The sequence below is a fragment of the Petaurus breviceps genome, unplaced genomic scaffold (genome assembly GCF_028583685.1).
Source record: "Petaurus breviceps papuanus isolate PSGF00001 unplaced genomic scaffold, PetGlider_PUasm1.0 138, whole genome shotgun sequence".
In the NCBI taxonomy this organism is placed as follows: domain Eukaryota; kingdom Metazoa; phylum Chordata; class Mammalia; order Diprotodontia; family Petauridae; genus Petaurus; species Petaurus breviceps.
In genome coordinates, this window is record NW_027185694.1 from 27,471,049 (window position 1) to 27,483,885 (window position 12,837).

Consider the following 12,837-nt stretch of genomic DNA (forward strand, 5'->3'; position numbering starts at 1 on the left):
CACAATAATCACACCTGTCTCTTTCCCACCTGACATCCTGTGGCACCAAGCTCTCTCTCCAAATCTTCCAGCACAATCACCACCTCCTCTCCACTCTCTGGATGCTGATCCCTCACCCAGCTCTGCAGGTCCTCTGGCAAAATGGTCAGGAATTGTTCCAGCACCAGCAGCCCTAGAATCTGCTCCTTGGTGTGGATCTCTGGTCTTAGCCACTGATGGCAAAGCTCCCAGAGCTTGTTCAGAGCTTCTCGGGGTCCAGGGGTGTCACTGTAGCCAAACTGCCTGAACCGCAGGCGGGAGATCTCCTGGGTGGAAGGGCTGTTCCTCTTCTGGCTACCTTGCTTGCCCCATAGGTAATCCTCTTCTTTCTCCACCTTTATGACTTGAAGTCTCTCTTTCCCTGATGGATTCTGGGGATTCAGTGCTGCAGTCTCTCTGGATTCTAGAGCCATTGGAGCTTATATAAATTGTATTGGTTTGGGTTTTTTTTAGTAGGCACTCCAACAGGGTCTATGCTTCAAAGAAATTCCTCTTCAGCTGCTCTTCAAGGATACCCCTAAGATAAGAAACCATTGTTAATACAGAGTAATAATGGAGGCTGAGTTGGAAGAGGAACCAGCAATTTATCAGAGGAAGACCATGATTTTTAAATGGGCAAAAGATGCTATTATATAACAGAATATATGAATATTAAAAAGGTAAGAGGGGTTTTTTAAGGGATTGTTAATGGGGAGGGGTCCTAGACTCAGTGGAACTACACATACAGTTACCCACAATGCATACAGAAAAAAGCACTGGGAATGTATGATGACATTATAATATGCCTCTCTAGGTCATAAGTTTATCTCAAGGGCAGTTTTTGGTATTACTTCACAGGTGCCTACTTAGGGAAAGTCCCTTCTATTGTTTTGGGGGTCCACATCCTGCTCAGGCATCCTGCTGGTGCTTCTTTCTAATTGTCTGGCTATTGTGGTCCTGTCCAATTAGATGGATGTGGTTTTGGTTTCGAGCATGGAGTCACCTGCTGTTTCTGTGAGAAATATGGGGAATGGGTTTGGGGACAGTGGCTAGCATTCCATCACATCAAAACGTGTGTTGTTATAGGGAGGCACTGAGACATATATGAGGGAGTTAGGATATTGAGGTGGTGGTGGAGTCAGTAGCTAAGTAGGAGCAGTGGGCCTGATGTTCAGCAACACCCATGATATAGTCTTGGGGCCAGTGATGTGGTTAAAGTCAGATTGTGTGGTTAAATCAGGACATGCCCCCTGTTCAGTGAGGCCCTTAAGGAAGTTAGAATATTGGGGCTGCCAGCAGCTTTATTAGGATTCCATCAATAATAAATGTCATTTAAGAACTTAGAAAAATTAATGAATGCCAGTCAGAAGGACAATTCATTGTCAAGTGTGACAGGAAGAAACAGTAAAGGTAACACTAAAATATGCTAACCAAATAATTGCTAAGCAATTTTGGATCTTTTCTCTGCTGTGCTAAACAAATAACAGTGAGTCAGAATCCTGACATTATTCATGACAAAAATAGCCCTGCTTTAAGAAGAGGAATAGCATTTGATAAAACGTGGCCCAAACAGTAAAGGTCACTTGCTAAGGTGACACAAAACGAGTGACTGAACCAGAAGGACCCAGATTCCTTATTTGAAACAGTAGAAAGAGCACAGGCTTTCAAGACAAAGCACATGGGCTCAGATCCTGCCTCTGACAGTAACTACCCAGGAAACTAGCTGTTGTAGTGCACAGAGCTCTGGGCCTGGAGTCAGGAAGACCCGAGTTCAAATCCAGCCTCAGACAAGTCACTGAACCTGTCTGTCTCGGTTTCCTCAACTATAAAATGGGGGTGAGAATAGCACCTACACGCCACAGTGGGCGTGACAACCAAAAAAGACAACACCTGTAATGTGGCACATGGTAGGCGCTATATAAATGCTTATGACTTATTCCATACCCATATCCGCACCCACCATTCAGAGGCAAAAACACACCTGGCAAAATCACAAGCCTCTAAACTGACCCTGGGGTCTGCAGATTTCCTTGAACTCTTAAGTAGTTGAGTCATTGCTCACTCCAGGGAGGATCCCACCCCCGCCCCTCCTCCACGGCCCAGACCCGGTTCTCACCAGCACTTCCGGACTACATTTCCCGGGGAGATTGAGACAAAGGGACACCATGGTCAAGCGGTTGCTATGGAGAGGAGCTTGGGAGGCACGTGACTCCACCTGGAGCCATGCTCTGGCCCGGGCTGGCTCTACACAAGAGGGCGTAGGTCTACACTACAGGGACCCGCAGCAGCCAGGCCGACTACTCAAACGCTTCCCTGAGAGAGGGAGCTCAAGGCTCAGAGTCCAGCACAGAAAGGAAGCTGGCTCCAGCTCCCCAGAGAATGGCACCGCCCAGATTTCTGGGAAACGTAGTCGGAGGAATTGGACGTCCCGAGGCCCCGGAGGTTTCTGGGAATCGTAGTCTAATGACAACTCGTACAAGCTTCCATGACATCCTGTGGGCACCAGCTGGAGATGCTCAAGCCCTTCTCCCTCTAAGGGAATTGTCCTCCTGGAGCTCTGCGTGTTAAACCAGTCCTGGTCCCTCGGCCTAGAAGAGGGTGGCCCATCCCCTCACCCTCCCGCCTCCTTACCTCCTTGCCCACTGGGAAGATGGCGGTGGGCATGAAGCCTAGGATGCCCTGGATGGAGTTTGTAGTCCGAAAATCGGGGTGGTCCTGCGCCGGTGACGTCATGGGGGAGGGTCGGGTAGGCCTGGCTTGGAGGATGCGGGAGAAGCAGCCAGAGCTGTGGCTGGTTGCTTGGCCCTAGGTTTACGCCCGCCTCCAGGGAGGTGACCCTTCTGTGGGTGGTGGCAAATGTCTTAGGGTGTCCAGGTGTGTCCCAGGGTCTTCTCCAAAGAATTCACAGACTCCGATCATCTCCCAGCCAAGCAAAGGCATTTACTGAGGGTCAGGCTTTCAGATGGCCAGGCTCTCATAATCTCATGTAAGGATAGTTCCTCCTTGTTAGTAAGTCCTCCTGTGGTTTTTGCAGTCAAACATGCTGCTCAGCATCTTGTTGGTGCTGCTTTCTTATTGGCTAGCTATTGTGGTCTTGTCTCACACCAGGTGGATGTGGTTGGGTTCTTGGACATGCCTGCTGCTCCCGTGAGGCATGTGAGGAAGTGGGGATATCGGGGCTGGGGCAGTGATTCCGTTAAAGGTACTGTTTGTTCTTTGTCGGGCCCAGCCCGCCCCCAGCCCGCCCTGCCCTTCTCTCCTGGGCTTGCTTGCAGGCTTTGGGGGCAGGTGTTTATCCAGCACCGACTTCTTCACTACCCGGGTTCGCTCTTCTGTTCCATTCGCCTTTTTCTCTGTCTACACCCCACCCCCACCCAGTACCAGGCAGCTTTTAATTCCTATTAATAATCCTGCCATAACAATAGCTAGTGTTTTTAAATCCACAAGAAAGCCCGTTCTAAAGAAATAGTATCTCATTTACACCACAACCCTGGCATGTGGGGACTGTTGTTATATTATCCCCATTTTATGGATAAGAAAACTCCGGCAGAGATTCAGTGACTTGCCCTGGATGAGAGACCAGTAAGTGTCTGAGGCTGGGTTTGGATTCAGGGTTTCAGTTGTCTGGGCACTGTACCCATCCCCCAGCTGCCTGGGGGGGGGGGGGGGGGGCTGTTATTAGAGAATACCAGCCCTTTCCTCACAGTCTATTTACTTTTTCTTCTTGATTCTTTTTCTTACCTACTTTCTATATGAATCTCTTCTTGATTCTGTGAAGTAGCCTGTTGCTATTTTGATGAAGCCCAGAATTTAGAGGAGAGAGAGGAGAATAGCAAAGATTGAGAATGGGAAATTTGCTTAGCTTCTTTAATGACCCCAAACTTCTTGAAACAAAGGGCCATCTTTCAGTTCCAGTATTCTACTAGTGATGTTATATGGCTTAAAGTTTTAGAACCCCAGAGTTGCCCAGGAATTAAAACTTATCTTGACTTGATGATCTTAGAGGTACCTTTCAGCTCCAAATTAATAATGATCTTATAAATTTGTGTCTTGGGGTATTATTAAACATTGTGATCCAAGGTTAGAAATGACTTCGATTGTTTCTAACTTGACTTAATATGCTCCACTCATCTAATTTTCCATTAAAAAAAATATTGCACTAAATAATTTTGATGATTACTGCTTTATAGCAAACTTTAAGATCTGGAAATGTTACTATCACTTCTTTCCTACTTTTTTTCATTATTCCTTTTGGCAGTATGGGCCATTCGTTCCTCCAAATGAATTTTATTATTTTATCTAGTTCTATAAAGTATCCCTTTGTTAGTTTGATTAGTATAGAACAAACTAAATTAATTTAGGTGGTATCATTTTAATTCTATTGACACAATTTAACAATAAGCAATTTAGACATTCTTGGGGGTAACAGATATCATCAATATATTATCAAAATATAAAGATGAAGAGCAGAACCAGTAGAAATGTGTACATAATTACAGACACATCATATGTGCAATGACTAATTCTGATACACTGGGCTCCTCTCAGCAATGCAGGGCTATAAGACAACTCCAAAAGACTCATGATGGAAAGAGATGTCCACATCCAGAGAAAGAACTACAGAGTTTGAACTCAGACTGAAGCAAACTACCTGCTCTCTTTCTTTTTCTTGTTTTGTTTTGTTTCCTCTTTCTCACTGTTCACTCCATTGGTTATAATTCTTCTTTACAACCTGACTAATGTTTAATGTGAAGGTATTTGTAGATCCTACACTTGATTGCATGCTGCCATGGGGAGCAGGGAGAGGAGAGAGAGGGGGAGAAAATTTGAAACTCAAGGGATTGTGGAACTGAATCTTGTAAACTAAAAGTAAACAAAATTAATTAATTAAAAAAAGAAAAAAATATATACATATAACAATGGCTTGGCCTTGTGGCAAAGGACAGTATTACCATTGGACTGCCCTTCTGGTTCACTGGTATCTTCACAATGGCAAAAGAAAGTGTGGAACTCTCCATTGTCCCAACACACAAGCTAGGTGGAGAGCCTTATGCTAAACTTATGGAAGCACATATGAGTCAGACAGGGAAGGACAAGCATGGATGGATAACATCCTCTTCAGGACTCTTTCCAGCTTATCAGTGTTCTAGATACTAGAACTAAACACAATCCTCCAGATGAGTTCTGAGAAAATGTACAATGTAACTATCACCTCCCTAAAAATTTATTATTTACTACTTTTATTTACTGTTCACTATTATTATTTCATTATTAAGTTATCATTATTTTGTTGTTGTTCTTCAATATTTTTCAATCATGTCCAAGTCTTCATGATCCCATTTGAAGTTTTCTTGTCAAAGATACTGACGTGATTTGCCACTTCCTTCAGCTTATTTTACAGTTGAGGAAACTAAGGCAAACAGGGTTAAGTGACTTGTGCAGATCACACAGCTAGTAAAATGTCTATGGCCAGATTTAAACTCATGAAAGTGAGTATTCCTGATTGCACGCTGGCATTCTATCCATTGTGCCTCCTGGTTTGCCCATTATCATTATTTACTACTGGCTTTATTTCAATATGACTCATAAACTCAGAATAAAATTGAATGAATTATAAATATTTTAATATTTAATAATTAATTTTATTTGAAATTTATATTATAAACATAATATATCAATAGTTTATTAATTATATTCTATAACAATATATTTTATTATAATATATAATCATAATGACATATTCTAACATACAATCATATTATATATTATAAATATGTTTGTACATGTAAGTCCTTTTCTCTTTTTAATGATTTCTTTGAGATACGGACCTAGTAGTGGTATTGCTAGATCAAGGTATCTGTACAGTTTGATTGCCCTTTGGGCATAGTTCCAAATTGTTCTCCAGAATGATTGGATCAGTTCTGAACTCTACCAACAATGCATTAAGTGTCCCAATTTCCTCATATCTTCTCCACCATTTACTGATCTTGAGGGTCTCTTTTGAATATGAAAGGCTTATGAATGGGGCCAAAGAAGACATGCCCCCAGTGTTCTTTTCTCCAGCCACTAACTAATGTCTTTAAACCAGAAGGACTGAGAGTTAAAAAAGTGAAAAGCTAGCCCTTCTAGAAATGAGCTTTGGGAGAAATTTGAGAAGAGAACCAACGATGGGGGAAGAACTCAGTCCTTAAAAAGATTTTGCCTTTTCCTTTGCCCTCTTGGAGAATAAAGCTAGGCGGAGATTTCTCTCTCTTCTTCCATTGTCAGTTGTATCTTGTAACAGGAGCACTCGGGCAGCTAAGCTAGAGAGCGCATTGTATAGAGCAACAGTCCTGGAGTCAGGAAGACTTAACATTCTGAGTTCAAATCTAGCCTCCGACACTTATAAACTGTATGACCCTGAGCAAGTCCTTGAACCCTGTTTACCTCAGTTTTCTCATCTGTAAAATGAGCTGGAGAAGGAAATGGCAAACCACTCCAGTGTCTTTGCCAAGAAAACCCCACATGGGGTTATAAAAAGTAGGACAGGACTGGAATGACCCAACAACCACCACCACCACCACCAAAATAGGAGCATGTGGTCATAAAAGATAGGTACTTTGCACAAAGCCTGAAAGGAAGTTCAGCTATAGAGCAGATTCAAGTTAGGGAGAAGAGAAGGCCTAATATCTCTGATGGTGACACAGATCCTCAGAAGAAAGAAAGCATCAGAGCCCAGACTCCAAGGGAACAGAGCAAGGAAGGTTTCTGCTAATCCTGACCTAGGGTAATGGTTCTAGCTTGTTCCAGAAAAATGCAGAGCCATGCTCTAGATCAGAACGTCAGAAGATCTAGAAGATCAAGCTGGTGGTGACAACAGCCGGACAAAGAAGCAACTTCCATTGAATAAGGCAAGACCTTAGTCAGTGGAAGTTATCTAAGGACATCAGCAGAATCCAAGGCATGGGTTCAGTCAGTCTAATAAAGGCAGAAAGCCTTTATTAAGCACTAAACTGCCAGGTGCTATTCTAAGTGTTGTGAATATAAATACAAAAACAGGCTTTTAAAAAGTCCATTGTGTTTCAAACAGAACTGCTTGATGATACCTTTAAAGCCAAATTACTCTGGTTTTCATTAAAAGGCCAAGAATATCCCCCAGGCCAAACCTCTAGAATAGGTATTGTATTGATGGACTAAAATGAGTGTAAATAGCAATTGTTTTCTGTTCTAGGAAATTTTGAGGGTCTTTTCCTCCTAGATGGATCTTTTTTTTTTTTTGTAAATTAGGCCATCTTTTGTCTCAATTCTTACCTTGCCCAAAGTCAGTGAATAGGGCAGTGAATGGACTGAGACCTGGGGAAGACCTCAATTTAGAAAGGCCCAAGTCACCCACTGCATCCCCCCATCACCAGTCTTCTTCACTTCTGTCTTGCCCCACTGGACTTTTATAACTGTGGAGGAGAGAATGAGGCTGACAACTTTGCTTAGCTCTGCCTCACTTAAATCTAATTCATTTGCAAGTCCAAACATTACCCTCATGTTGCCATTAGTCCTTTTTTTTTTTTTTGCCTTTTGGAGGGCAATTGGGGTTAAGTAACTTGCCCAAGGTTACACAGCTAGTTTTTTTGTGTGTGTTAAGTGTCTGAGGCCGGAACCAAACTCGGGTCCTCCTGACTCTGGGGCCGGCGCTTTACTCACTGCGCCACCTAGCCACCCCACCATTAGTCCTTTTCAAGAATGAAGGATAAAAAAAAAAGAATGAAGGATGAACAACAACTTGGGAACCTTTTCTAAGGAACTCCAGAGGTCTTTACTGTTTGTTGCTACTACGCCGCATTTTAATATAAATGACTGCTTTGAGATAAGTGTGTCCTGTGGAAACACATTTATGTATTGAGGTTTAGAAGTGCTCAGGACCTGAAAATACCAACACATTGGGTCCTGCCCAAATGAATTCCAGCCAAGCCTTCTTTCAGCTAAATTAAAATAAAGTTTATTAAAGATCCACTATATTGCATAGACTCTTAAGGAGTTTGAGCATTTGTGACACTTGTATTGACAAGCGACATCTAAGAATCTAAGCTAGATTTAATCTGAGCACCTTCATGGAAAAGGGATAGGTCTTATATACAGAAAGACTGGGATCTAGGGTTGGCCAAGTAATCTGGGGTGACTAGAGGAGGTTTTTAGGAAGGATCTTGGTGGGAGTGGCCAGTAGCTGGGGTAACTAGAGGTCAGATACTAGGAACCAAGAAAATGGGATTTTGATGGGATCCAGAGTGGAAAAGTAGCCAGAGGTAATCCAGAGGGCTAAGCTAGTTTCAGAGTGTGTGCACCCCCAAACTACCGTGTTTCCCCGATAATAAGGCCTATCCCGAAAATAAGCCCTCCCCAGAAAATAAGCCCTATTGAGACTGCTACTGTAGTGAAGGTGATCCCCTGCGCTACACACTACATTACGGTACCCTCTGTATGCACTGTCCCCCACCCCCCCCGGGTGAAACGCACGCCGCACTCCGAGCTGCATCCAATCAGAGCTGCAGCAGTGAGCGCGTCATCCTGTTCTTCCCCAGTGATTTTCTTATTGAATAAAGGTACATTTTTTTGTTCACATTTACCTGTTTATTAAAATTGCTGTCAATGTTCATTAAAATAAACCCTCCCCTGAAAATAAGCCCTCTGGTGTTCTTTCTGTCCAAAAAATTTAATAATACAGTGTCTTATTATCGGGGAAACACGGGTATGTGCAACAGAGATCCTTACCCCAATAATACTCAGAGCCTTCTCAAAAGTAGGCAGCAGAAAAGAATGGTTTCTTACGATCTTGAGAAAGGGCCACCCTCCTGACAAATGGTTAGAGAGGAGAAGCAATTTACGAAAGGAAATGGCAAAGTTATAAAGCCCTAACTTGGAATTCTCCCCCACACCCCTTTTGACCCTTTTCTTCCATTGGCTAGAAGTCAGGTGCACAATCTAAGCACAGCAATCTACCTCAAGTATCGGAACAAGGAAATGGTAGACCACCCAATGCACATTTGAGAAAGCATGTCTGTCCTTATTTGGCATGTCTTATGCTGAGGTGTCACTGAGGAGAGGGGTGACTCCCTATGGCTATGAGTTTTGAGTCTTTGTAAATCATGTGATCTCCGGTGAAGGGGAACTTGGGCCTGTTTCCCACAAAAAGCTTTACTAGATTTTAGAGTATAGTCTGAGAAGTTTTCACTTCTTTCACTCAAGAGTAACAGATTTGGGCATGAAAAGCCAGATCAAGTGGGAAGATTTGAAGAGAGTACAAGGTAAGGTTTTCCAGGGCCCATGGGCAAATGGGACTCAAATTCTCTTGGGGTAAGTTTTAGGAATAAGTTTTAGAATTTAGGAATTTTTTTAGAAAAGACCCACAGAGTCCTTTAAACATAAAGTAGGCTTTCCCCTTCTGGACCCAACTTACAAATGTGAATTGTCAGAGGTGGTCCATAGGAGTACTACACTTCTGTTATTTGTCTTAACAGAAGAGAATGCCATCTTTATTATTCTTATTAGTCATAAATCCAGAAAACCAAATGACATCAAAGAAGATTCCTCAATCTTATACTAATCATTAAATAGGTTTATTTCATTCTGAACATCTTCTTTATATGAAAATTCTTAGATTTAGTAACTTGTTTATCTTGATTTGAAGGATGTGAATTATTTTAAGTACTAATATTTTTTTTTGCTTATTGGACAGATAGTTATTCAAAAACTTCCTTGAAATAATAAATGGTTTTAGAATGTATTTACAGATCTTTCAAAGACCAAATGTTTAACAAATGACCATCTGAACCAAAGCATGTAGTGTAATGTAAATAGCAGCAGACTTAAAATCAGAGGACACAAATTTGAATCTTGATTCAGCTATTTACCTGTGTGACTTTTGAGTGAGAGAGGTGGAAACTTCTCAGGCTACATCCTTTCCGCCATCTTGGCTCCCTCCCCTCTCAGACTATATCCTAAAATCTCGTGAGGTTTCTTGTAAGAACAAGCATGAGTCCTCTTTACTGAAAATCACATGATTTACAAAGACTGGAAACCCACAATGGTGAGGGAGAGACTATCTCTAAACTAGAGACAGGCTTTGGTAAGACCAGACAGACCTGAGTTTCGATTTCACCCTTCCCCCTCCTTTACTACTGCCACATCAGCATTAAGTCCTTTAAGACCCTTCCCCCTCTTTCACTACTATTTCAGCATTAAGTTTACCAAATAAGGACATGCACATTTGGGGTTGGCTATACCCTGTTTCCTTGTTCTTTGTCTTTTTTACACCTAGATTGTAAACCCGCCTCCCAGCCAATGGGGGTGAGGGATAGTGGTAGGAGGGGCCTTGTTTGCTCTAGGGTATATAACCTTGCTTTGTCTTCTGTAACAGGCCTCCTTCCACTAGTCTGTCCTGGTGGAAGTGATGCCCTTTTCTCCTGAGAACTGAATAAAGGCTTCCTGTTCCTACAATGAAACACCTCTTTGTTTTATGAAGTTCACATATGGGATTTTTGGGGTCCCTGTACCCCATACATTTTGAACAAATAACTTAATCCTTTTGCCATTACATTTAAAATGTAGAGCTTGACTTTAGCAGCCTATGCCTGCCTAGTTGGTAATCAAGATGTGACCTTAGTAGGTAAGATGGTTCTAGGGTAATATCAGTTATCCCACATTTGGCAGGACTGGGCTAATTTTACTTTGGTGTCAATTCATATTACACAAAAATGCACATACATATGTAAATGAGGTCAAGCAGGTGAACAGGACCTCTGCTATAAATGTTTCTTCTTGCCCGCCATGGGACCTTTAACTTCAATATTACAAATCATACTGCTTTATATTTAGTTATTATTCAGTTTCATGAACTTAGAGAATATTAGAATTGGAAGGGGGGGTCTTAGATAACTATAGTATTTGATACTGTGGCTCCCCTGTGCCATCATATTTGATACCATCGACTTTGGCTTCCATGCTCTTGAATTTTATTCATTTTACTTGTGACTTTTCCTTAATCCCTTTCTCTGGTTGTTTCTTCATGGTCCTATCCCTTAATCATAAGTGTCCCTAAGGACACAGCCCTTTTCTCTCTACTTTGTTTTGATAATATTTTCTGTTTCCATGGCTTCAGTTATCATGTCTGTGCAGGTAACTCCCACATCTTTTCTGGTCAAAGAGGGTGACTTTTCCCTTTTAATATCCTATTCCTCTCCTGTTCATAGCTTTTCCTTTCCCATCTTCATGGGAAATAGACTCTTCCCTAGAGTTCCAGTTTCATAACTCCAACTGCCCACTGTGAATCTCTGTCTGTGAGTTCTACTGGTACATCAAAATCAGTCTGCCCAAAACTGAGCTCAGTCCTATAATCTACAAAACCTGCTTTTCTCACATCCTCCATATATGATGTGACCACCATCCTCTTTCAGTTAATGATGCATATGATTTGCCTTTTTTCTTAAACTTCCCTTCCCACCCCCACATGTAGTCAGTTATGTACTCCTGACAATTCTACCTGCATGTTGTCCCCCCATTGTAGTTTAGGGCCTCATCTCCCTTTGTCTAGGCTGTTATAATAATCTTCTAAATGATCTTCATGCTTCCAAGCTATCTTCTCTTTGCTGCTTGAGCAAATTTTTTAATGTGCCGTTTTGTTCATGTCACTTCTCAAAAATCATCAGTGGTTCCTTATAATTTATTAGGGAAAGTATAAACTCTGGATCCTGGCTTTCGAGATACTCCATAATCTGTTTCTACCCTACCTTTCTAGCATTATATTTTCCTTAATATTCTTTATTTGAGCTAAACAAGGTTTTTCTCTCCCCCATTTTCGCGTTGCCCCCTCCAATCTATTCCTCACACTGTCTTCCATTTTTGTAATAAACCCTATGCTTTCCCTCCCACCCACCCCCCATCTCTGTCTTGCAAAGTCCCTTTCTTGAACACCAGATCGGGTTTCATCTCCACAAAATTTCCCTAACCACCCTCTCCACCCCCCCAGGTGAATGTGATTTTTCCTTCCATTTTTTCAGGACTTTTACATTTAAGCTCACTTTCCCCTTGTGTCATTGTTATTTCTGTATCTGTCTGTTCCCCTGTTAGATTGTATGTTCCTTAAGAGCAGGGTCCGTGTTGTGTCTCTCTGTATTCCTCAAACCTAGAATAATTCACACAGGAGGTGCTTAATAAATGTTTGTTCACTTGAATTAGCTAGGCCAACCCCCTCTTTATGCAGATGAGGATGCTGAGGTTAAGAGAGGTGGGAGGCCTTGTCTAGGGTTACACAGCTAGTTTGTGGCAGAGCCTGGACTAGGACCCAGGTTAGTGCTAGCTCTTCTTCCCCCCACTACCACTTATCTGCTAGATTGTGAAGTCCTGAAGGGCAGACACTGTCTGATAACTCTGTACCCCCCCCCAAGCAAGAAAAACATAATACATGTATTGAATCAATGAAAAAATAAAATGTATAGCTAGAGTCAGAGGTGGGGAACCTGCGACCTTGAGGCTACATGTGTCCTAAGTCCTAAAGTGTGATCCTGGATCCAGTCAAAGGGCCACATTTGAGGACCTAGAGAGCCACAGGTTCCCCACCCCTGAGCTAAATGATCACAATGGTCCCTTGCAGTTCTGAATTTATGACCCTATGATCTCTTACTTCATCATACTCCTTCCAACCATGTCTTTGGGATCTGGACCCCAAAAAAGAAAAGCCCCTAGACTTTCCCACATGGCCCAGGTCCCTGGCATTTGCCTGGGGAACTCAGCTCTTTCAAGTTAATAATTTTTTCATTGTGGCCCTCATTGTCTGTACTTGGCCCCACCCTA

General features: G+C 42.3%; 2 protein-coding genes across 2 annotated transcripts in view; one reads left to right on the forward strand and one right to left on the reverse strand.

Annotated features, from left to right (window-relative positions):
- Positions 1–12,837, forward strand: part of UBE2I (ubiquitin conjugating enzyme E2 I) — a 471,577-nt gene that overhangs the window by 405,051 nt on the left and 53,689 nt on the right. The gene's annotated exons all lie outside the window — the stretch shown is intronic.
- Positions 1–12,837, reverse strand: part of LOC138177511 (zinc finger protein 397-like) — a 90,619-nt gene that overhangs the window by 41,538 nt on the left and 36,244 nt on the right. The window contains exon 4 of the mRNA XM_069108713.1: positions 30–556. Within this exon, the coding sequence (XP_068964814.1) occupies positions 30–452 (423 nt within the window). The 5' untranslated portion in view covers positions 453–556. The remainder of the gene's footprint in view (positions 1–29; positions 557–12,837) is intronic.